Below are 25,681 nucleotides of genomic sequence, written 5' to 3'. Positions count from 1 at the left end.
CTACTTTTAAGGGGGAGCATGCATTTAAAATATAAGCTTATCAGGCTTAACACATGGCTGCATCTACACTGCATTTCCTACACTTACTAAACATATGATGTAAGGTGTGAAATGGAGATGATGTGTGTGCTGTACCTGGAATATTCTTGTGGGTATGGAGAAGAATACCAGGTGTGGATTTCATATTTCCCGAACTCGATGACTGATGGACAGCGGACTTGTGGATCAGGGGATCCTGTCACCCCTACTTTCTGTAAAAGAAACAAACAGCTCTCAATTTTTTTTAAAAAAAGCTGTTTAATAGATCCAGGAGTCCAATGAAGAACAAACAAATTTGGGATAGCCATTTTCTTCCTCTGCACTGATTCGCCAACCAAGCAAAATGTAAAGACAAATGTAATAGGAAAATGTTATTCCAGTCAGTCTTAACATTACTTATTTGCTTATTCCTAAGCATTATGTTTGACTGTTAACAATTATGTTAAAGGAACTTGACAGCCACTTTATAAAACCAAGGAAAAAATTGGCTCCTGAACAAGCAAAAAAAGAGGCATGCCACAAGGTTTTGTTTTAAGTTTACATAGCTCAAAATGAAACTGAACCTCTCCTATGTACATTAAAACAACAAAAAAGTAACAGCAACCCTGCTAGAAATATCTAGGTGATTATGGGGTGCTATCCAACATTAGTCACACTTTTGAGTAATTGAAATCAATGGGCTCAAGTAACTTTAAGTCCACTGATTTCGATGGGTCTATTTTGTGCAAGACGTAAATGGGCATCACGCATGTTCTTCAGATGCAAAGGAAGACACTTCATTTCTTTTAATGTGGCAAAAATGTTTTGCAAGAACGGACATCATTCCTGAAGGAGATTGCCAAATTTTGAGCAATCTGCCTAATTCTGGCCTCCACCATTACTTTTGATGTATATATTTAAGGTAAAATAATATAGGTTTCCCTTTCTACTCCCCTCTCCATTCCTATTCTTCCTTACATACGCTATGAAGAGTTGAGGATACCTTGCAAATCGCCTCTACATGCAAAGGTAGGTGAGTGGTTAGACTTCTAACATCCTTTTCTTTCAGTTTATATCATGTATTAAGAAAAATAAACTGTAAGTTTAAAAAAGCTTGCCTGGTAACATTACTGTTGTGTCTTGCATCCTTGTACACCTCCAGTCCTGTAGGGTGTGTTCAACAATGAGCTTCTAGGGCTGTATTTAGTGGCGGAAACATTCCAAATCCCAGGACAATTTCAGACATTCAAACAAGTACTAAAGGCATTTTAGCTAACACCAAAGAGCCAGCTTTTGCCTTCCCTCCCTTTGTGCACAGGTTTCTTCAGCACTAGAAATTCAGTACAGATGGACCCTCAAGTAGGGGGCAATTTGGTCAGCTTAGTCAGGACAGAAGCTCCTGCTTGAAGCCATTTCTTGTCTCTTTTCCCCTTTGTTTTTCTCCAAACAATGGGGAACTTTTCAATGTTCAGATACAGGACGAGGCATCTGAGTAGCTTCCTCTCTCACACACACAACTCAGTTCAGATGCAATTTATTTATTTATTTATTAAACTTATATACCACCCCATAGCCGAAGCTCTCTGGGCGGTGCACAAGACCAACATCAAAATACAATAAACACATATTAACAATTTAAAACACATTAAAAGATTTAAAATTATTTAAGAGATAAAACAATTCCAACACATGCTAAAACATATTAAAATGCCTGGGCGAAGAGGAAAGTTTTAACCTGGCGCCGGAAAGATAAAAGTGTTGGCGCCAGGCGTATCTCCTCAGGGAGATTGTTCCATAAGTCAGGGGCCACCACTGAAAAGGCCCTTTTTCTTGTTGCCACCCTCCGAGCTTCCTTATGAGTAGGCACTCAGAGGAGGGTCTTCGATGTTGAGCGTAGTGTACGGTTAGGTTCATATCGGGGGAGGCGTTCCATCAGGTATTGTGGTCCTGTGCCGTGTAAGGCTTTGTAGGTTAGAACCAGCACTTTGAACCGGGCCCAGAAACATATAGGCAGCCAATGCAAGCGGACCAGAATCGGTGTGATATGTTCGGACCGTCTGGTCCCCGTTAACAGTCTGGCCGCTGCATTCTGTACGAGCTGCAGTTTCCGAACCGTCTTCAAAGGCAGCCCCGCGTAGAGCGCATTGCAGTAATCTAGTTTAGAGGTTACCAGGGCATGAACTACTGAAGCAAGGTTCTCTCTGTCCAGATAGGGGTGTAGCTGGGCCACACTGTGCTTTGGTGCTACAACAGCAAGCCTCGTGCTCCTGCCCTCTACCCTCACTGCAATCCAATTAGTTATTTCCTCTTTAGTACAAATCACAGTTTGCTACAACTCAATTGGCAAACTATGGTTTGCCCTTTCCCGACTTGCAAATCAGCCTCAAACCCAGTTTGAAAGCCTGGTTTGAAGGGAAAGCAAAAGCCAGAGTTTGCCTGTTTGGATATAACTCATTGCAGTGGAGCATGTAGAACTGGAGGAAGGGGAGGAGTGCACAACCATAAGTTTTGCTAATAACACTCCAAACTATGGTTTGGAGATACATGTCCCAGCTCCAACTAATGGGGTACTATCAGTTCGCAAATATTCATGCTTGTGCCCTCACAAAGCCATAATTTATTGGACCAAGAATTCCCATTGTGCCCATATGCTACCTTATCCTTCAGAACCTAGTTTCATATCAGTTTGCAGTCCAAGATTTAACCACAGTTTTCTGGTTTGAAAGTAACAGTAAATAATGGTTTTAACAAACCCTGGAAGCCTTTCATTATAGTGCATGAGAAAAGGGAGCATGTAGGCACAACATTCATTCTCAGTCTAATAAACCTAGGTTTATTTGACTGAAATTGTTTCATCTGAACTGAGCCATAGAGCCTTTGGAGTAGAGCAGATAACATATCCAAATAAATTGTCTTAGTCATCAATGGTTATGTAGCTAATTCACCCTTAAGACAGATAGTAATGTGAGAGAGCTTCTCCTGTAGCCGTGCAGAAAAGACAACAGAAGACTGCACTTCTAATTTAATTTCAGAATACAACAGTACCAAGCAGGAGTTAGTCATCTGCTTAGGTCCCAAGATACACTTTGCACAAAGAGCAGATCTGTGTATAATAGTAACTAACTTTGGCATTCACTATCATGAGAGATAGTGATGGGGTTTTGAAGGATAAGGACAGCCATCCCTATCTTTGTTCATTCCAGATGTTTAGAACTCCAACACCCATCATGTGAATTGTAACACAAACAACTGGAGGTCAACAGGATGGGAAAGGCTGGATTCGGGTAATAGCTGTATCAATGACCTCCATGTTTAGGACCAGCTACTTCTGACTATAAGGTTCTGGGGACATGAGAGATGTTTCCCCACCCCTCCCATGCTTGCTAGAGACTCCTGGCTGACCAGCACTGGAAACAGGATGTGCTGCACTAGATGGACCTTCGGAATGAAATCCTTCTGTTCTTATACTAACAAAAAGGCAGAGTCATTTTCACCCTGGAAGTTTGTAGGCACTTCTTATTTTGCCATCTCTCATTCACCTTCACATTTTAATAATCTCAAAGCAGTAGTAAGTTAACAGCCATCTGTACTGAATCTTTTCTTGTCCTGCCTTCATACCTTTACTCATCACACCAGAATACAACCTGCTGTACTTTTACACAGTAATACACAAATAAAATCCTCCAGTCACTTAATATTATGCACAACAGCAAGTTGAATTGCTCTGAATATCACGTCTTTTACACAGTTCACTGATTGATTCCCAAGGCTCTTCTCCCACTCCCTTTTTTTTTTCAAGAAAAAAACCCTGAGGGATTGGATGGGTTTTCCTAAGGGGGAGGATGCAAGACAAAGCAGCCAATTTACTTTCCCCTAAGATAGAAGGTATCCTCTGTCAGAAGAGGGAAAAAGTGCACAATAGCTAAATTAAAGTCATGTTTGCTGCTAGAAACTGTCTTGCAGTTGGTTCCTCAAATATAATGGTACAGCACATTCAATCACCCAAACTGCTACTGAAGAGGAATTATGAAGGGCAAGAATGCTACCTTCTGAGAGAAGCCAATTTAAATATGCAAATTTTATAAAGGGAGTAGAAGACACACTGTATCAATGAAAAGCCACAGTACAAAACACCTGGTATGGAATCCCTAAAGCCAGACAGGATAGTGTTGCAATTATTCAGCTCAAAGTCTGCCGCCAACAGAACCACCCTGGTTTACACAGAGATGTTTCAAGAGGATAGAACTCAAACTGCACCTGTGGCACTGCCTTGCATGTTTGTGCCTTCTGTAAGGCCACCGAACTCTCCTCCAAATGGATGCCTGCGATAAGAGTGGAATCCCAGCTCCAGTACAACTGCTTGCACATCACAACAGCTCAAAAGTCCCATCAAAACAGGTGTCTGCTGCACACTGCCACAGACCGCTCCCTCCGACAGACCGTCTTTCTCCAGCAACTCAGCTAGCCATTCTTGCACCTCTGCTCCGTGCATTCCAATTTGCTCAGGTGCGGCACTTTGCTCTACCTGGATACGCACTGCGTCAGCAGCTCAGCTGAGTTTAACCCAATCCCTGCCAAACACACGCTCAACAGCCTTGCAAAAAGTTATACACAATATCAGCAAGAAATTACAGACCTATCACTTCTCAGGAGGTTGCAACGAGAGGTGTGGCTGCTTTGCAGCCCTTGAGCAAGTAAACCATATTTTACGCTAAACCATTGTTTTCAAACATCAGAAATCACTCTATATTGATCAGAAATAACTATTAGCACCCCAGCCTCAGCTGACTGACCAATGAACCTGTTACAGAAATAGGTATTTATCTGCATCAGCCAGTAGCCATTACAATTTATGTACAAAATACACATGCTGTATATAAACTAAACAGATAAAACTGCCAAATTCACAGAACATCATTGTGGCCCTATTTTAATGGCAGCCACTAAAAACTTTGCCAGCTTATCTTGGTCCGCAAGAAAAAAAAGTCACATAATCATCTGAATGCCCTGGATGATATGACGAGAGATTATCTCTTCAGGCAAATTTCTGTAAAAAGAGCAAGAGTTTCAGTATTTCTATCTCCACATGGATATACACAACTTTGGAATGTACCTATTACAAAAATACCAACAAATTTTCTACTCAGTTCCCTCAAGTCTCCTGACTCCAGAAATTTTGGTATTTTTTGTATTTGCATCCTTCCAGATTAAGGGTCACCAACACCTTCCCACAACCTATAATCTTCCCCTTCCTCATAGTTTTCCAATAGGAAATATCCTGCCTGCGCTGATACAGCAATATAGGTGGTGATGGCTGACACCCAGACAGATGTGCACAAACAGGAACATTCAACAGCCTGCATGTTTCCGCATTAAGCCAACGTTCTTTATATAGAACATTGACAAACAAACAAACGGCACTTATGAATCCTATGGGAGAATTCAATGGGCACAAAACAGAGGAAAAGAAATGCCCAACAGAAACAGAAACAGGGAGGTACAGACAGCCAAGTACAACTGTAGTGCAACAACTAAAACTAAGTCTGAACTAGTTTTGAAGCAAGCAAAAATAATTTATATCTTTAGCATGCAAGCTTCACAATCTTGGACAATCCTTAATCACCACTCATCTGTCCCATGCTTCTGGGCATACCACTAATCTTCCAAATTCTCCTCAGAGTTCCTTGCTTCTCTCTCATCAGCACAGCTCCTCATCACTTCCTCTTTATCAACTAGCTGCTTCCAAGAAAATCTGCCTCAATTCTTCTCATCATGACAGTACTTCTGGTAAAAGTCTACTAGCCACAACCTTAGCATGCAAGCTGTATTCAACTTTACCTGCAGTGCTTGCTCCTGAATATCTCTGAACAACTCCATATCTTTCTCAGTCATGACATCTGGACCTCCAAGAAGCCATTCTTCATTTTCCTGTTTTCCATCCCAGCCATCCTGATTGTCTGAAAATGAAAACATGGTGACAGTTGGAATTTCTTGAATGTAAGGAGGTCCCAGTTCTAGATGGTTAAATAACCATCTATAAGAGCCTGGCTGGGAGTCCAGAGTTTGTGAGTTCAAATCCCCACTCGTGGCTCCTGGGCATCAAGGGCCAGCTAAAGATCACCCCCACAGCGAGTGGCTCAGGGGTTACATGCCTTGCCACCTGTGCAGCCGTGGGCAAGCTGCAAAGTCCCAAGGGGCCCAGTTGCCCCCCAGCTGGCAGTTGCAGACAAGGAAGGGGCTGGCTTGTGCAGCTGTGGCAAGCTGCGCAGGCCCTAGCCAGCTGGGGAGAACTAGCCTCAGAGGGAGGCAATGGTAAACCCCCTATGAATACTGCTTACCATGAAAACCCTATTCATAGGGTAGCCATAAATTGGGATCGACTTGAAGGCAGTCCATTTCCATGGGGATATTAATTTAAGTAGGAAGTTTTGAACTAATTAGTACGTTACCCCCTTAGGCTAAACTGTGTCAAACAAATATACACCTTCCACTGCACCACAGTGGCACCCTCAATTATCCTTGTAATATCCCACCGAGATTCTACCCAAACCAACCAATACTTCTTGGTTTTGGGAGGATAGTCCTCTGAACTGTGGAAATGCCCCCAAATTGAGCAGCATAATCTCCTGCTTCTACTCAAATACCTTCATCGGAATGTACTGCACCCCACTGGTGTTTATGACAATAGCCTCTATCTACAGAGCCTCAATGGTTCCAAGAAGCTCTAAAATTGCTTCTCGGGGTACTAACGACTGAAGCAATGAACTGCATGAGTAAACCTATATGATCGCTAATTGTCCTGGTACTCCAAAAGACAGGAGCAGTTTAAAAAAAACAGAGCTGAGGGTTCTGCAGGTTCTGTTTGAAATCAGGGAAGTACAGGAGAGGTAATAGTCTCTACAATGAACCACCTGTAGGCCAGTCTGAAGTGCTTGATTTCCTGTTGTCCTTTCTCCTAATCCTATATTGCTGAGAGTAATCCACCACTTCTCCTCGAGCTTTACGCCCATCAGGGGATGGGGTGAAGAATTTGGTAAGGCCATCAATGAGCCCTTTGGTTTTCTTATTGAGTTTCAAGGTAGTGCTGGCGCCTCTGCAGAATTCCAGGCCATCAACTTGCTCCAAATAACCCCCTTCTGATGAACAGGTTGACTGGTTGGATAGGGGAGTCTTGCGCTTACGACCTCGACCAGGTCCTGTCTGAACTTTGCTGAAGGGGGCTTTTGATCTGTACACACAACAGGAGAGAAAGAGAGACTTTCTGGAAACTTGTCAGAAAGAGAAACTATACAGGGTATTAATCAAGCATGCAAGCAGTCAGTTGCTGGAGATAGCAGATGATTTAAAATTCTTACTTACGCTACTAAGATAACCTGCAGCACTATCTTATGTAAGTTTACTCAGAAGAAATTCCAATTCTTTTCAATGGAGCTTACTCTAGTTAAGTGTGCATAGAATTGCAGCCTTTGCTGACATCTCAGGAATTTTGTATTTTGAACAAACATTCAGTATAAGTGTAAGAGCTATTATTGGAGTTGCATGCTTAATCTTTTCTTCAAATTAGAAGAAGTCAGTGTTTAAGAGCAGTGTCTCATGATCCAGAAAAGCATGGCTTCTGAATGATGAAATTATTATTTCATCCTTCAGATAAATTTCCCTCCCATCCACCTATCTTTTTTTTTGACACAGCCCCCTAGAATGAAATGGACATCTAGACTATTCAAAGGCAGCAGTGGCATGGATCATGTCCTGCGCTGGGAAAAGCAGCAATCCAAGCACTATCCAGATTTCATGGATGCAGAAAGAATCATGAAAAACAGTGAGAGACAGCTTACTGCAGAACAGCAACAGGTTTCCACTAATGGCAGCAGCACATTACCTAGAGGAACTCTCTTCTTCCAGTCTAGCTTGAGAGATTAAAAGGCTTTGCAATGCAGCAGACAGTTATATATGGCCTCAAAGCTAACAGAGCAAGGTGCATGCTTAGATTTCTGTTCCTGAAGGGAAATTCGCCATTGATTTCAGATCTGGTGGGAAACCAAGGGTGATATTCAACAAAGTCCTAGTCAGAGTAGATTCACTGACATTAGTAAACCTGTTAATCAATGTCTATTAACTTCAGTGGGTCTATTCTGATTAGGGCTACTATTGAATACCACTCGAAGCTACCAAATGGCACATCAGAAATGGCCATTGCTATTCTCTACTGTAAACCCACCCTCAGCTGAAGAACACTGGATTGCTTGCAATCAAGACAAGAAGTCTATTTTCTGAGGAGTAACTGCCTACACTTAAAGGTGTTGCACTTGTAAACAGGCTTTTTCTACAAATAATAAAAAAGGCTAAACCCAAAACAAATGCTGAGTTTTTGGAAGCCTGAAGATTAATGGACCCAATGAAGTGAGAGGTCCAATGGCCTTGGGGAGAGGAGGGTCTTTAGAAGCAAAACACATTAAAAATTTGGACAGAATGGTTCATAATCTTTTCCAAAATATGTACCAAGGCATTTAGTCAAACAAATCTGCAAGAAGAAAGAACATCTCTAATAACATAACTGCACAGGTATCCCTTTCCACACTTTACCCACCACCACCACCACACTTCAGAACAACTCACGTTGCATTTTGGTTCTTTAATCGGTTTTTGGGACGTCCTATTGGGTTGGCATAACGCCGCTTAATCTGTGCTGCCTTCTTGTGTAGAAGTTTTCTTCCTTTTTTACGTGGCCGACATATCTGACATATCCACATGCCTGTAAGGCAAAGAGAGCCACAGATAAGATCAGTAAACAGCTGTCAGCATGTTAGTCCTAGAGAATAACACAGTATTATTCATAGGCATGTAAGTAGTACTGTTTGAGCATTCAAACACTTCACATATATTCTCTGCAAACCCTGCAACAGCCTTTAAAGATAGGGCAATATTATTGCCCTATAGTGCATATTTGGGAGGGAGGAGCTGAGGTTGAGAGACTTATGGTTTCCCTAAGGCCACTAGTACACACATGGTTAAGGCAAGATTTAAGTCAGTCTCTTCTGTTCTCACAGGTCACACTCTTGGTTACTACATCACACCAAATAGATAGTACCTTTTATTGTGTTGTGCAAGTATATAATCTGCGAAGTGATTCAGAACTCTTAATCATACCTATGCTACTATTCTATTCTGCCTGGTAAAGACTTCCTTGTAATGTGAAAGCTAGAAAGGAAGGGTGGAGTTACGCAAGTTTGCCCCCTGCACCATCTTCTTTACCTTTTGGCATCCTGGTCAGAGGGGGGTCACAACATTCCATGTGAAAGCCCCGATCACATGAGTCACAAAAGAGCATATTATCCTATGAAGCACAGAAATTTCCAGTTAACACCATTCATATGCAAACTCAAATACTTATACCAAGGACACTTATTTCCTGTAATTATCAAATATACCACGCTATGACACTAGGCTAAAGCGGGGCAGGGGGAGGGAGGGAGAGGGACAGACAGACAGACACTACCACCCCAAATATGGGAGTAACATAGGCCCACAGATCTATAGACACGTATAATACAAAGGAAAATGAATTCAATACATCTTTTATAGAAATCCAGAACTTTAACCAACCTCAAAGAAATTTCTTTTTTGTTGCAGTTTAATATTAAACCTTCATGTTCTCTAAAAGACTTAAACTGTTAGTATCAACAACTATACAGTGGCTAAAATGATAGGAACACATGCTGCTAATGCTTATAGGACAATGGCTGAAATCTAGATTCACGCTGTAATGGCCTATGGCTGCAAACAATAAAAAATCTCATCTGACATCTGGGTTGAGTAGTCCTTCCCCTCTCCGCCCTGCCCAAACTGCAAAGCTGCAGACTGGTATCTTCCTGCTTGTTCAGGGAGGAGAAAAGGAAGAAATACATGATGAGGAGCACTTCGGCCTCCGCACCTTCCATGCCAAACCCAACACAGATATTTCTTTTAGGCTTCTTTTAGTTACTATAAAAGGATACAGACGATGGGCAGTTCTCCTGTTTACTGTAAGCAGATTGAATTTGGCCTGCAGGCTGCCTGCTCCTGATATGTGGGCCTTAAGGCCTAGATTTGTTCATGGTGTCTTTAACCCATTTGACTAGGGTTCAAAATACGCAAGAGAGAATCTTTGCAACTTCCTGCAAGTACCAAGCGCTAGGGGGCCCTCTCTTTTATAGCCTTGAGATTGCTGAACCACATCCCACCACAGAGCCACTAGATCCAGAAGCCTAGTCTCTTTAAGTGGGCTTTGAACACCTTTTTATTCAGATTAGCTTTTTGCCAGCCAGCATTACAATTACTTCTTGCTAGTGCTGTTTCAAACTGTTTTGATGGCTCTTTTAATTTTTATTACAATAACGTTATTTCCTGCTCTGGGAATATTTTATTGAAAGGTGGGTTACAGATATTCTAAATAAATAGTTGTCTATCGCCATTATGCAATCAAAGGAACAGAATATTGAACTCATGAGGCACAGAGAATATTTTGTCTGTCCTATTTATAAAAAAAACTTTACACCAATTTTACTCTATAATATTTGTACAGTGGAGTTGCATCTTACATGGAGGTTATGTTCTAAAGTTAGCAAGGAAGGCAAAAATCGCATAGTCAAAATTCCCCACGTACAGTGGTATTACTGACTATTATTCCCCGATGAAAATCCATACCGCCTGCACCCATAAATCCTTCTTGGCAGACTAGACTGAACTGGCTGGAAAGTGCAAGAGTAAATTCTGGGTTTACACAATGAGAGCAATGAACCTCCATTCTACGTCCCATTCTTACTATCTTAGAGTTGGCCAGAATCTAACATCCTTTGAGCTTTGGTTTCGTGGCTCTAACAGACTTCGCTCTCCAATCAGCCGAGAAGGATTTATGGGTGCAGGCAGTATGGATTTTCATCAGAGAATAATGGCCCCTTAGTCAATAACACCATTTTTTGCTGAGCGCGTATAGCTTAAATTGTGTAAGTGAAATGTGTGTATGACATAACTCCACTGTACCCTGCTTTTCTGCTTAAAAGGCATCCAATAGCATACAGCAATAAATACAAATTATTATTTTAAAAATGGCCTACAAAGAGAAATGTAGTGGAAACTAGTAAAATCAAAAAAACAAGGAAGAATAAAACTAGCCTTCTACACTAAACATTTCTGGAGCAGAAAGTTTTAACATGCTAATAAAATGTAAGCAAAATCAGCTTGGGGGTAGGGACTCCACAGCCTAAGGGCAATGGCCATAAAGGTCCTGTCATGCATACCAGCCCACCTAACCTCAAAAAGAGACACACAGAGCTGCCTCAGCAAGCTCTTTTGGGAGAAGGCAGTCCACAAGTTCTCAAGCTTTTTCAGGGCTTGAAAGGTTAACACTGGCACCCTCAATTGAGCCCAGAAGCAAAAGGGAGCCAATGCAACTGATGCAACAAATGCTTCCTGCAAGTAGGCTTCAGTGAGAACTTTGCCACAACACTTTGTGGCAGTTGAAACTTTCAAGCACTTTTCCAGCAAAGCACATTACAGTAGTAGAAGTTGCCACAATACACATGACTGTGACTAGGTCAAATCTCACCAGAATATGGTGAGTGCCATTCAGGTGAACTCCCTCTTCCACACAGTTATTCCCCACTTCACCTCCAATTGCAAGATCTCATAACAGGAACAACTGCAGTCAGACCATTGGTCTATCTAACTCAGTACTGTCTGATTGGCAGCGGCTCTCCAGGTTAGAAAATAAAATTATAATCCAGTAGAGGAATGCCCAGCCCAAGTACTCACAGCATTCTTGCCCTGATCTCGACAGGAACTGCATGTTTTGCACTCAATGCACTGCCATCGTAAGGCCTTCACCCGAACTGTCAACTCCGGAGAGAACTTCAGGCAGGATGGATGACCTGTATCAAGAAGGTAAAAACAATTCCAGTTAAACTAAGTAGGAGCAGCCTGTGCTCAGGAAGAGCAGAAGGTACAGGTTCCAACACAGTTAACATCTGACATCTTAAAAAGACTTCACTTCTGCCAGAGCAGTTCAGTGCGTGCTTGGCACACTAAAATTAGTTCACAAGATGCATTTTTGGAAGGGAAGTTGGTTTCTTGCCCAACCACTCAATTTCCATGATAAAGAGAAAACAAACCCTTGAGGAACTGCATGAATGGTCCTAACCCAATATGACTCATGTATGTTTTTAAGCCACATTGGAAACACATGCTGGTCATAGTTTTCCCAAAGGTATTTGCTGTAAGGAAGGCTCCATCCACATGCATATGTTTAAGATTCTTGATTCTATTTCCAGGGCAATATCATCCTGTTTCACACTCCAAGGTAAGAGAAATGGCTCTTGCAATACTGCAGGTGGTAAGGATTTCTTACCAACTATTGTGACAAATTCTAGAGGGGAGTCAATGCTGATTGTTCTTGCTTCTATGACACTTTATGGACTATCCAGTTTACTGTGGCATAAGCATCCATGAGCAAGAAAGCCTACTTCTGTCAGGTGCATCTGACAAATAAACTGGTTAATCAGGTGCCATAGGTCTGTTGCTTTTGCTACCACATTGAACGATTAGAACAAAAAATAGTTATGCCAGATGCCAGTACCATCTGTACTGTCTCATTTAGAGCAGCTTCTGCTATAATGTTCAAGCTTGATTTCTAGTGGAAATTAATCAATATGATACTCTACTACTCAAGTGAAGTGCAAACCCTGAAATAACAGGGGCACTTCCTGTGGTAAATAAGTGGAAAAGCAACCCCAGGCATTATGAGGTGCCCAAACAAGCTAGTCATCAAGATAGCCTTAAATTAGCCCCCAAGCATGCAAACATGGTTAAATATCTGCTTTACACTCAAACAGGAGTTAGTTGGAAATGGGCAGAGTATTTTGTCTCTCCTTTCATAGACCTCTTTATAAGTGATTAACAAAACATTCTGCAGGCTAAAAATGAATATTCCATGCCTCCTGTGCCAGCCAGCTGGATCTCTATGCTGGATGCACAGGAAGGGGTTTTGCCACCAGCACATCCATCAAAGAAGCACAGAGGGCTGGTGGCATAGACCACTCTGTCCCTTTTCCACCAGCCCCCTGTGTTTCTATGTTAGGCATGCAGGAGGCAGAACCCTGTCCTGCTAATCCAACATAGAAACATAGCTGGCTGGCAGATGAAGCATAGTATCAGCCCATGTCTCCTTGGTTAGCCTTCTGCATTTCAGTGCTGGACATACAGAAGGAAAAGCTCCTTCATGCACATCCAGCATACAAAAAAAAAGTGGTCTGAGAGCGGAACAACAGACTGGCCTGCTAATTCATCACCAGCTCACCATGTTTCTATGCTAGATGTACAAGAGTTTCATCTGCTGCTCAATTAGCATGTTAACATGGTACGCTTGTGGTGAATGGACAGAGCATTCCTTGACTTAGTTTCCAGCACTCTAGGTTTCTATGGTAGGCAGGGAATTTTACCTCCTCTGCATCTAGTGTGGAAATGCAGTGCACTATCAGAAAAGGACGTGAAGTGTTCCATGTCCATGCCAGCAGCCCTCACTGTTTCTGTGTTGGGGGGGAGGTGTTCCACTCCTTCCTGGCCAACACAGGAACCCAGCTCCATGTGTCCCCTGGAAGCATGCATGGTTTCTGTAATGAATGGAGGAGGCAAAGCACCCACCTCTATGCCCAGTGTAAAAACGCAGTGGGCTGCCAAAGGACAGCCTGAGTGCTCAGTTTCTCTTCTGGCAGCTCACTTGGTTTTCTGGGTGAAATTCCACTTATGGTGACCAGGCAAGCAGCTAAAAACAAGGCTACATTGGGCTAAAGTGCACATCTGCAGGGGCCTTTTCACAAACTGGATTCCCTGCAAATTGCATCCACTTTTGCACAGAGCCGTTGGTGGTATCTGCATGACAAATGATAACGACACTAGAGCTAATGATAATCTGACTGTCCAAATAACGCAGGGTGATACTGACAGAGTTTTCCCAAGCTATAGTTAACTTTCTCTCTAAGCAACTTCTCCTTTACTTCTAGTTTGGCAGTAAAACTCTAGAGCAGGAACATACTTTAGCTACAAAGTGCCTAAGGCTGTTTCCTGCATTAACCTTTTCAATCCCACCATGAACTCTGTTCAATTAAGTTTTGTGAGTTTCTGCACTGCTCCAAGCATTACCTGGGAAATACCAAACTAATCCGGAGCAGCAGAGCCAGCAATAGGGTAACACCTAAGTGCCAGGAATGGCGCAACTACTATGGATATTGCCCATGACAAGTTTGATGTACTGACCTATTCTTGAAGTAGTTCTCCAGCTAGGTTTAGAGGTTTGTTTGGTTTTTTTAAATGTAGCTTGTGAAAAGCTGAATATATGTGCAGGTCACCGGTTCAACAGATCTCAATGCCCAAGGTACAGGCAGCCCACCTACCACTATTGCCGCAATCAGCACAAGAGATGAGCTCCTCGGGTTTCTTTTCTCGGTTATGTTCTTTTGTACCAAGGCAGAAACTGCAGATTGGGATTGGTTCAGCAACTGGCTGTGGGGGGCGGGGGGGGGGGAGAGAAAATACAATTTTTCATTATTTACAACATTTTTGCAAAATGTACTGCTATATAAAGACATTACAGCTAGGAGGAGTAAGCTCACATCAAAAGTGTTTGTGGCATAACAATTCATTTCCTAGTCCCCATCTCTACTTCAGAAATTCATAGATCCTCACAATGAAGACACATACAAGGGAAACCAGTTCCAAGTGGTTGTGGTGAGGGCAGACTTGCAGAGGCTGGGGCTGTGTTAGTCATGGAACTGATCAGAGGGGGGGGCAACAATCTTTAGTGGCATTCAGGACCTGATGTAAGTGTTGTTGAACCAATTGGAAAACTATGATCCCCAGGCTATCATATTCAACATATAATTGTAAAAAGGCAATTGCCAAATATGTCAGTCACATTTGGCTTCAGAAAAGGAAACTTCTCAAAACTGAAGCAGCTGGAAGAAAGCAAGTAGGAAGGGAAAGTGAAAAGGGCTAAATCTCCCCAGAATGCTTGGAGGTTATTCAAAACCACAATAGACACTTATGTTAGAATATAAACCTTGGATCAGAAAAGGTACCACGAAGACCAACAGGATGCCAGCATGGTGAACAAGCAATGCCAACAAAGCTATCAGGGCAAGAAGGCACCTTTGAGAAAAGAGAAGTCTTGCCCAGATGAGGAAACCACATAAACTTTGGAGAAGAAAGGCAAGCATACAAGAGATGCAAAAAAAAATTCAAGGTGTACATCGTTAAAAACATTAAGACTAGCAGTAAAAATGTAAATACAATAGAAGCAAGGAACGCAGCTAACGAGGAGACTGGTCATCTGGATGACAAGGGAGTCAAAGGAGTGCTAACAGAGGAAAAGGAGATTGCTGAGAAAATGTATGAATTATTTGCATCCGTCTGCGCTAAAGAAAATGAAGGGCAGATCCCTGTGCTTGAATTAGTCTGAGGAACTGAGGCAAAGAGTGGTGACAGTAAGAACCAGCCTGCTTTCTGAAATGTTATGTCCAGTCTAACCTTTCAAAGTTCTTCAAGAGTGTCAAGCCAACTAGCATGTGGATAGGGATGATCTGGCAGATGATGTATACTTGGACTTTCAAAAAGCTTTCTGATAAAAGACCATCACCAAAAACTGAGTAAGCTTAGTGGTCATTGGATAAGACCAACAACTGGGTAAGGACAGGAAAATTGAGAGTAGGAATAATGGGAAGTCCTCACAATGGAGGGACACAATAAGTGGAGTCACCCATAGATCTGTACCAGGACAAGTACTTCTTAACTTGTTCATAAACAATCTGGAGTTCAGGCAAGCAGTGAGAAGGTCAAGTTTGCTGATGACACTAAATTGTTCAGAATTCTAGAAACATGAAGGGAATGCAAGGAACTCATAGAGGAGCTTTCCAAGCTGAGTGAATGGCCATTAAAATGGCAAATGCAATGTAATGGGCAATAGGTCCCAAAAATCCTTACTTCACATATACACTAATGTGTCTGAATTGGTAACAACTGACTAGGAACGAGACCTGGGGATCACAGCTGATAGCTCAATATCAACCCAGTATGTAGCAGCTGCGAAACAAGTGAATTCCATGTTAGGGATTATTAGGGAAAGGACTGAGAATAAAACTGCCAAAATCATACCATTATACAAATCTATGATGCACAGTTGTGATCAATGCTCTCAAGAAGGATACTGCAGAACTTTAAAAAGTGCAGAAGAGGCTAATCAAAATAAGAACAACACCCCTAATGTGGAAAGGTTACAACCTTTGGGGCTTTTCAGTTTAAAGAAAAGGCATGTAAAAAGGGTATATTACAGAAGTGTACGAAATTATGCATGGTGTGGAGAAAGTAGATAGACGTTTTTCTCCCTCTCATAATATTAGAAACCAATGGGGTCATTCAATGAGGCTGAATGTTGGAAGATTCAGGACAGAAAGAAGCAAATACTTCTTCACATAGCGCATACTTAAACTATGGAATTTGCTACCTGAAGATGTAGTAATGGTCACCAACTTTGACAGCTTTAAAAGGGGATGAGACAAACTCATGGAGGATAAGGCGTTCTAGTAGTAATTACTATATATTATCTCTACTGTACTATCAAGAGATAGTATGCCTCTCAATACCAGAGTAGGAGAGTGTCTACATGTCCTTCTCACAGGCTTCCCATAGGTATCTGCTTGGTCACTGCGAGAACAGGATAATGGACTAGATGGATCTTTGGTCTGATCTAGCAAGGCTCTTTATATGTCTTTATGTTACATGTGGAAAAAGGTGATGGTGGTTCAATAGTGCAGCCCATCCATGGCCAACAGTGCTCCTGTGGCCCTCACTCACACTAGCAGGATTCAAGTCACTAGTTAGGGAAGGCTCGGCTTAACTTTACTGTCAAGGCTTCTGTTATGGAGTGCTTGCCAACAAGTGCCAACTAGCATGAAGGAAAGATAAATGGCAATCCCTGCTCCATCACGGAGGCTCACTGGGTGAGACCTCAGGAAAGCTTCCCTCACAGGCCAAGTTACTGCATAGGGTTTGTCATGGGAAAAAATGTACTAGCTAATCTATTCCACCTGGAGCTCTTCAGAAAGAGGAACAAATGTGATTAGCACTCACCTTATGTATCTGTGTACAATACAGGCACTGAATACTGAGTGACTGTGGTGAATGAAAGCTCTCAGCCACCACAACTGACTCAGTATTCAAAGCCAACATTGCACACACAGATAAGTAAATATGAGTACTAGTGACATTTGTTTCCCACTTTTCCCCCCAAAGAACTCCAAGTAGAATACATAGGATGATGAATTTTTGCACAATAATCCCATACAGCAAACTGGATTCTGAGTGGAACTCAGGAAAATTTAGGAAAGTTCTGCTGATCAGCTACTTAAGATCTTGAGGTGATTCCCTAAAAATTGTGTATAAAGACTGAAATCATAATATCGTATAAATAACTCCAGCTCCAGGGGTTAGTTTCCCTTATGTGTTATTTTGTGGAAGGAAGTACACAGTGTGCCTATCAAAGGCAGATGTGAACAGGAAGGTTACTTTCCAATGACCAAATTATTCAGAATGTCTCCAAAATGGGTGAATGGCCAACAGGGTGGCAAAAGACATGACAAAACACCAATGGGGCCTGAACTAGCCAGGTCCAGTGCCAGCAGATGACCAAGGTGGGCATTGGCTGAGGGCCCCTGTGACTGACAGGGGCCCCTGGGGCTGGGCAGAGTGTAGCTCCTGCACTGTGATAGCATTGGGTCATAGAGCATGAACCCCATAACCTCATGCTGGTACAGATCATGGAGTGGGAGCCACCCTCCCAGAAACAACCCCAGCACCGTGGGCTGACTGCATCACTTCCCACATTGCAGTGCTGCACGCACATGCTTACAATCACCCAAGATGGTGGCAGGGGTGTCAACACTCTCCCACTGCCATCTCAGATTATGGTAGGTGAGCGTGCAGTGCACTGACATAGCTGGGCTTATTTAAGCCGGTGGTGATGTTAGTGCTGCCACATTGCTGCTGCCTTCGACAGCCGCTACAGCCTGATGACCAAGGGTTGTGGCTATCCAGGAGACAAACCTGAAGTTGTAATGTCAAAATCATTTCTGTGCTGTGACAGTGAAAAAGGCAAAAATCAAATGGCAAGAAGTATTAGAAATGGGTATTAGATACAGAATGTGTGTCACAAACACAGCCCCCGTCTTTACATCTGTACTGGCCAATTACTTACAATACAATTATAGACTTTTAGGACCAAAGATTCACTTGTAAATGCTCCATTAAGGGAATGGCTGATTTTTTGAGACAAAGGGCTAGATTTCCCTTTGTCACACTACTTAGGGCCCACATCAGGGTTTATCTGATTTAAATCACGATTTAAATTGCTTCTCTGAAGGACTCAGTTTTAATGATTTAAATCACAGTTTAAATCACTAATCAGGAAGATTCTATTTAATTATTTTTAGTAGAAGTACATTATTGTTTATTATAACCTTAATACATATTCAGAGATGTACGTTTCATGAGAAGGCAGGTACACATTAAACAATTATTCTGAATTGTTTTCAGATTAATTTTCATCAAAAATGGGATGATAATTTGGTCATTTTAGTAATAACGCAGAATGAACCAACTCCAACTTTTCAATTTAACAAGGTTTTTTTGTCATGATGTGCAAGAATCACCACCAAACAGGCTTTTAAATTGTACTATAAGATTGTTTATTCTTCTGGTTAGTTTCTTCTTCAACAAACAACATTAACAAAACATGCAGATGGATTTTTTAATGGTTAACTATTTCAGTTTTGAGATAAATATCAAGTTCTTTAAAAATAAACATTTCAACAGAGTCAACATGAGAAACTTAAAATTTTGGGTGATACGGTTAACTCAGGCTTCTTCTTCACCTTTGCCTTCCTTGTTCATTGACTGGAAAAGAAATACAAGCTTCCCTGTTTTTTCCAGTTCCCAACTTATTTCTCAATTTAGAATGAATTAGTCCAAAAGAAAAAATTCTCTCTACACCTGCAGAAGAGGCTACTGCTGTTAAGAGCTGGATTACCACTTTAGCGTTCAGATCTACTCCATCTCCCCAAATTCTCTACTCATTGACCTTCTCTATCTTTGCACTTAAAGAGGTAAGGCCTTGAGAGAGTATGCACTTCATGTACACCACCTGCAGAACAGGACTAATCAGGTTATCTCCCATCTCCATAAAGTGCTGTTCATATTCATTGCTGCCCTGGGCTCCTACTGGGTGGGATGATGATGATGATAAGAATGATAATAATGATGATGATGATGATGATGATGATGATGATGATGATGATGATGATGATGAATATGCAGAAATATCTGGGACAACCAAGGCTTAGGGCAACACCCAACCCACAAGTCTCTATATAGAACAGGGGCCCAGCATCATCAAGTTTCCTGACAGCAGAGAATCAGTGATGCAATCCCCAATATGCCAACATAAGGCATCCAATCACAAATTGTTGACATGGATATGCATAAACAGGAAGACCAGCAAAAAGTTACACACAGGCTAGTAAGATATTTTATTATTATTTGTTTGCAAGGCTGGTCAACCACCACCATTTATCTAACCTCTTGCACACCTCCATCCTTTAAAGCAGCACAGTGAAGTTTCCTCGTACCTAACTAGGTGAAGAAGATAGTCCACCTGACAGAACTCGCAGGAAATCAAAAGGGGAGGGGGAGGAGAGAAAGGTCACATGGCTCCTAAGTACATTTTAAAGTATACAGGGAAGGCACTCCACAGAAACGAAAAGCTTAAAATACATTGGCCCCAAGCACTAACATTACGGTTTGGGCTATAGATGCTACCAAATGGTAGTGGACAGCAACAAGCCAATCTTCCGGACCAATCAAAAACCCCACTTGGAAATGTCAAGGCAGAGTTTCTACCTTCCATCTCACCTGTCCATGCCAACTTATCTGGCTCTCTTCACACCAGGAATGCCATTGGCCCATAAAAAAACAGCAACTCTGTAGAGCAGCCAAGAAAGGAAAGCATGCAGCACAGGATAAGAAAAACATTTTTCACAGCTTGAAGTTTTCCTCTAGCTATCATCCCTAAGGGAGTCTCTGAACAATAAACTAACAGCTTTACAAGTCCAATCAATGCCTGTAGGTTTAGAATGAAAACATATTGAATGTTACTAGGATGCAATAATGATACATGTAATTACACTGAATAGGTGTGAAGGCCTGATGAGAGTAATAGCTTGAATCAAGCATTATAGTGTAAGGAGGAACATCACTCTGCTGGACTATGTGCTCAGCAAAGAAATCTAACACAAAATTTAAAATGAAATGTAGAGAACTGAAGACCTGGGAAAACAAGCCGGGAGGCAGCTCTTATTTCCAACTGCAGAGTTTTGGCAGACACAATTTGCGCTGCTGTTTTTCTTTCAAGCACATCTATGTAATGTCACCAGAGCTGAAAGGAAGGAGGGAAAGGGAATAGTGTTCTAAAAGGCTGCCAGTTTCTTGGCACATGTTGTTACTATGCAAAGGGATATACAGGAAGCCAGCCTGCTTGACAGATTCAAATACTAAACTGCTCCTCTAGAAGATTCCCGAGTAGAGAGCAATCTATTATGGTAAGGAAGACATGCACGCATGCACGCATGCACAGAGGTTTTCAGCCAGCTATTGTGCTCTGCAGACATGAAGTTCTATTTCATCTCATTTTGTGGCTACAAGTCCACATGCAGTGACTGGACCACCAAATCCTGCTTTGAGAAATGAAGGTCCACATCATGCAATTTACTGTGTTAGTTCCATTCTTATCATTCACCCTTCTTGATGATTTGAGAGAAGCAGCAAGAGGAGGGGAGCAATGAAAATACAATACAGTAGGGCCCCGCTTATATGGCGGGTTCCGTTCCAGACCCCCACCGTATAGCGGAAATCGCCGTAAGGCAGAACCCCATTGACTTTAATGGAGTGCGTCGCGCAAAAATGCCACGAAAATGCTGCAAAACCAGCTTTTAAAGAGGGGAGGAAAGCCGCCGCATTAGCGGAACACCGGGAAGCAGAGCACCGGGAAGCAGGACCCTACTGTACCCAGAAAAACAATCCACACAGTAAGTTATCTTGAGAACGAAGAATGTTTATGTGAAACAAATATCGAAGCCTGGAAAGGTATACACAATTTAATGTTCTCTGTGCACTTGTATCCCACCCTTCATCTGTGGAACTTGGGCTGGAGTTCTATCCTCACATCCAGATATGTGGGGTGAAAAATTCTCCAGTGCTTTTATTTTTCTGCAGAAAAATTTCCATTTCACATGTTCATTAGTAACAATGAATGGATGCCAATTTCAAATACATTATTAGGCAAGCTTGACAAGCTTTGAAGTGGTTAGCTTTGTTTACTAAATATAAGTAGATCACTCAAAACTTTCTAATTTATTTTTTATTTATTATTTGATTTATATCCCGCCCTTCCTCCCTGCAGGAGCCCAGGGCGGCAACCTAGACATTTTCTGGAACACCCACATCACTGCTCACATCAACCCTGGGAGGCAAGTTACGCTGAAACACACTGACTTTCCCAGTGAGACTCATGGCTGAGCAGGAGCCAGTATGGTGGACTACAACCAGGGAGACCCGGGTTCAAATCCTCACTCAGCTAAGGCTCTCCCTAGTTGACCGTGGCCCATTCACCTAAGCAACCACTCATCCTACTGCAAGGATAAAGTAGGGAAGAAGGCCACATACACAACCCCAAGATCCTTGGGGTTGTTTTCATGAAATAAGAGGGTGGAATAAAAATATATTCAATGCACAATTCATGAAAAACAGAGTTAAACAATGTCAGCTCTAGCCATTACATCACATAGGCTCTCTCTGTATGCCCTGACAAGATACATATACAAATAGAACCTAGACATTTTGGACAGAAAATAAGATGACCATTCACACAGCATTTGCTACTGAAGTGTACCCCTTGATCTCCCTTAGGCAGCAGGGAACAAAATCAAGGGGGGAGGTAGAAGTACCATCCCAATCATACCAACAAGACACTTTAGAAGGAACCCCCCCCTCCAAAGTTTAAGTCAGGGGGTCCCAAACCATGGTCCATGAGCTCTATTCAGGTGGTCTGAGGCATGTCTGTGAAGAACACTTAACATTTGAATTCTATGGAATTCAAACTGTAATACAATAAAATACCATATAGGAAATAAAATAAAAATACAATGAAAGCATACAGCATCTCACACACTGCATTACAATTGCTACAACAGGCAGAAAAAAACCATTAAGTAGTGCACCAAGACTGTCAGCATTTTTCAAATGGTCCATGAGAGAAAAGACTTTGGAGCCACTAGTCTGAGTGATGAATGGTCATATTATTTTTAAATGACTATACTGCATGTGTGTAGGACATACATGTTGTAGGACATACACTTCAGATCGTGAAACATTTCCAACCCTTCTGGTCTTGTGCTGGGATACTACTGCAGTGAAGGCCACCATGGCAGGGAGAAATTGGCAATCAAGACAGTTCAAAGGGAGGGAGGATACTGGGAGGAGGATAAAGGGAGGGAGGATACTATAAAGAAGTTACAGAGATGGCAAGAAAGAGTGAAAGGCCAGAATAGATTACTGGTGGGGGGAGGGGGAGAGATGGACAAGTAAGGGTCTTTGTATCAGCACTAGAGATGGGAAGGCCCAGGGGAAAAAAGGAAAATGAAAAATACACAATGGATTTTCCCATTTTTCTGTGTGTTTTTCCTCCCGGGACATTCCCATCTCTAATCAGCACATGAATGCTGTTTATTTTCAACAAGACTCAGAGTATCATAAATTCTCACACACACCAACAATAGCTAAACTCCTTGACCAACAGCATTCTGACAGAATCCTATTAACATGTATAGGAAGAATATGTCCCGCTACAGAACACATGAAATTCCACTAAATCCCTACATCAAGCTCACAGCATTAGAACAAGCCAAGACGTTCTTGTGATGTTCCTGTATTAATGTATATATGGTAAGTGCTGTTTGTATAGAAGATACATGGTAAGTGGAATGAAAGAGGAGGGGGGAGTAAATGAGCAGTAGAATGCTGGATGATTGGCTGAATGTTTGGATGGCTGAGAGTATAAATGGAAGGATGACAGTTGAATCTGGGTGGACGTGAGTGGGTTGTTTTGGTGGAGTTTGGAGGTGGGTGTGAGTTGGTGTTTGTCAGGAGAGTGTGGAGAAAGAGGGAGGTGGAGTTCGGATTAGCAATAAGTCAAATATCACAGTAATAGATGAAACCATAAGCTTGTAGATCATTATCAAAGTTATCTTGTTATTAATGTTATTTAATAAATACTATTTTGGTTTACCTGATCCTTGGCCTGATCCTTGGCTGGGGTTTCACAGACCAGAAGGGAGGGTAAGGTAATAACAAGGCTGAAGGGAAACAGTAACAAATGGTGGCAGCAGTGAAGAGGAGAAGATAACATTATAAGTATCCAGAGCAACCCCGAGTTATGAGTTATCTGCATTGATACAAGGGGGTTGGGAACAGCATAGGCACGCAGTCACGAATGTAACCGGATAGAGAGACTCAGGCAAGGTCTCTGGGAACATTGGTTGTAGAACGTGACTGGTGGTGCTCCCTAGCAGGGGGATCTGTTGAGATCTGTGCTAGAGTGGAGAGAGAAACCATAAAAAAGGACAGTCCGGACTGGTGGAGTCCCTGGTGGTGCTTAGTGAAAGGCAGTAGCCACGAGCAGGTAGGAACCTGACAGGGAGAGCCAGGGAAGGGCGTCACAGTTCTCTCCTAGGAATACACTCATTACAATTTAAAAAATGCAAGACAATTCTACTTTGTTGAAGAAGTTGCTAAATAAATCACTGCAACCTCAAGGTTCAAGCATGTGCCTTTCATTTTTGGTCTAATTTCAACAAGGATTTTCCTTTTACCTGCTAAATGAAAAAGGCTCATCTACTGTGAAATGGAAATGGACTGCCTCCAAGTCGATGCCAACTTATGGCAACCCAATGAATAGGGTTTTCATGGTAAGCGTTATTCAGAAGGGATTTACCATTGCCTCCCTCTGAGGCTAGTCAAGCCCAGCTGGCTAGGGCCTGCTCAGCTTCAAGCCAGCCCCTTCCTTGTCTGCAACTGCCAGCTGGGGGGCAACTGGGCTTCTTGGGACTATGCAGCTTGCCCACGGCTGCACAGGTGGCAGAGCACATAACCCCTGAGCCCCTCAGTGTGGGGTGATCTTTAGCTGGCCCTTTACACCCAGGAGACACGACCACAGATTTGAACTCACAGACTCTGGACTACCAGCCAGGCTAGTCTGCCTTAAATGAGTGCCTCTGAAAACAGATCACTGCAAGTAGGAAAACATGTAGAAAGCTGCCTTATACTGAATCAGACCATTGGTCCATCTAGCTCAGCACTGTCGCTACTGACTGGCTTTCAGGGACAAGTCCCACCTGGCCATACCTAGAGATGCCAGGGACTGAACCTGAGACCTTCTTCATGCAAGACGGATGCCCTGCCACTGAGCTATGGCTCTTCCCCAGACCCGTACTTAACCCCCATCACTTAAGGGCACATTCTCAAGTGCAACAATTCAAATGCCAGTTCTTTCAAAGCTTCTAAGAAACATAGCCAGAGCTTCCACACTAGGATGAAATGGGGCTTCTGGCTCACCTTGCTGCTGGTGGGGGGGGGGGGGGGACGACGACTGCTAGCATGGCCAATTTGGACAGCTCTCAACCACTGAATGGGACAGACCTGCACCAGTCTCTAAAATATCACTAGTGCCTGACCTTCTGACTGCTTGGTACTTTCTACTGCCCCTCCATACCTGATTTCACTAATAATGCAACTTACAACAAGGACAGAATAACTTATGCCACTAAAGCTGGAGCTAGATAAAAACTCAGTGGTTCAATCCCTGCTCAAAAGCAGGAAAGCAATCTGCTTGCCCTCCCTTGAAACCCTCTAAAAGGAGATTCCATTACCTCACCTAAGGCCTTCTTCCTTAACAAAAGAAGCAAATTCAACAAGAAGAAGGTTTCCACTTCCATAGATTAAATCCCTCTTCTTCTTCTTCTTTGCTTCTTTTCTCACCAATCGGTGGCCAATTTGTCTTTCCAATGTCTTTTTAAATATCTGAGGAAAATTTCCCTTCCTTCCCTCCCACTACAGCTTAATTTTTTTCCACCTTCACCAATGTGAATGTGATCTAGAATCCTAGTTTTCATTTTAAAAAAACTTCTAGCCTTTGTTGCACAGACAGGTTTTGATCATGTCACTGCAAGAATGTCAGATGCAATCTTCAGTCTGTAACAAGTCCTTCTCTGCTCTTAAATTTAGGAAAATGTTTTTCAGCTTTTCCTTTTCAAACCTTTTACCTCAGATATTGAATGCCTTCCAAACAGTTAAAAACTTTCATGAACTGTGCTAAGACAAGTGCTTTTGATGGATCACTACCCACTGCAGAGCTGAGCATTATTACAATCCCACCATATCCTCTTGATACACACTCATCTATATGACCAGAGTTGTCCTGGAATTGCAAAACTAAAGAACTCTTTGGCACCAGCCACCAGCTTCATCACTTCTG

General features: G+C 42.3%; 1 protein-coding gene across 2 annotated transcripts in view; it reads right to left on the bottom strand.

The window, feature by feature from the left end:
* KAT6A (lysine acetyltransferase 6A) overlaps positions 1-25,681 on the bottom strand; it is a 77,934-nt gene that overhangs the window by 28,008 nt on the left and 24,245 nt on the right. For both annotated transcript variants that reach the window (XM_061592298.1, XM_061592299.1), the window contains exons 3-9: positions 14,442-14,550; positions 11,809-11,924; positions 9,271-9,352; positions 8,635-8,770; positions 6,930-7,246; positions 5,857-5,975; positions 136-251 (exon numbers count right to left, since the gene is read on the bottom strand). In XM_061592298.1, coding sequence (XP_061448282.1) covers positions 136-251; positions 5,857-5,975; positions 6,930-7,246; positions 8,635-8,770; positions 9,271-9,352; positions 11,809-11,924; positions 14,442-14,550 — 995 coding nt within the window. The remainder of the gene's footprint in view (positions 1-135; positions 252-5,856; positions 5,976-6,929; positions 7,247-8,634; positions 8,771-9,270; positions 9,353-11,808; positions 11,925-14,441; positions 14,551-25,681) is intronic.

Source organism: Rhineura floridana, chromosome 12 (genome assembly GCF_030035675.1).
Source record: "Rhineura floridana isolate rRhiFlo1 chromosome 12, rRhiFlo1.hap2, whole genome shotgun sequence".
Taxonomy (NCBI): domain Eukaryota; kingdom Metazoa; phylum Chordata; class Lepidosauria; order Squamata; family Rhineuridae; genus Rhineura; species Rhineura floridana.
The sequence above is the reverse complement of the archived record's forward strand: the minus strand, read 5'-3'. Positions and strand labels throughout refer to the sequence as shown.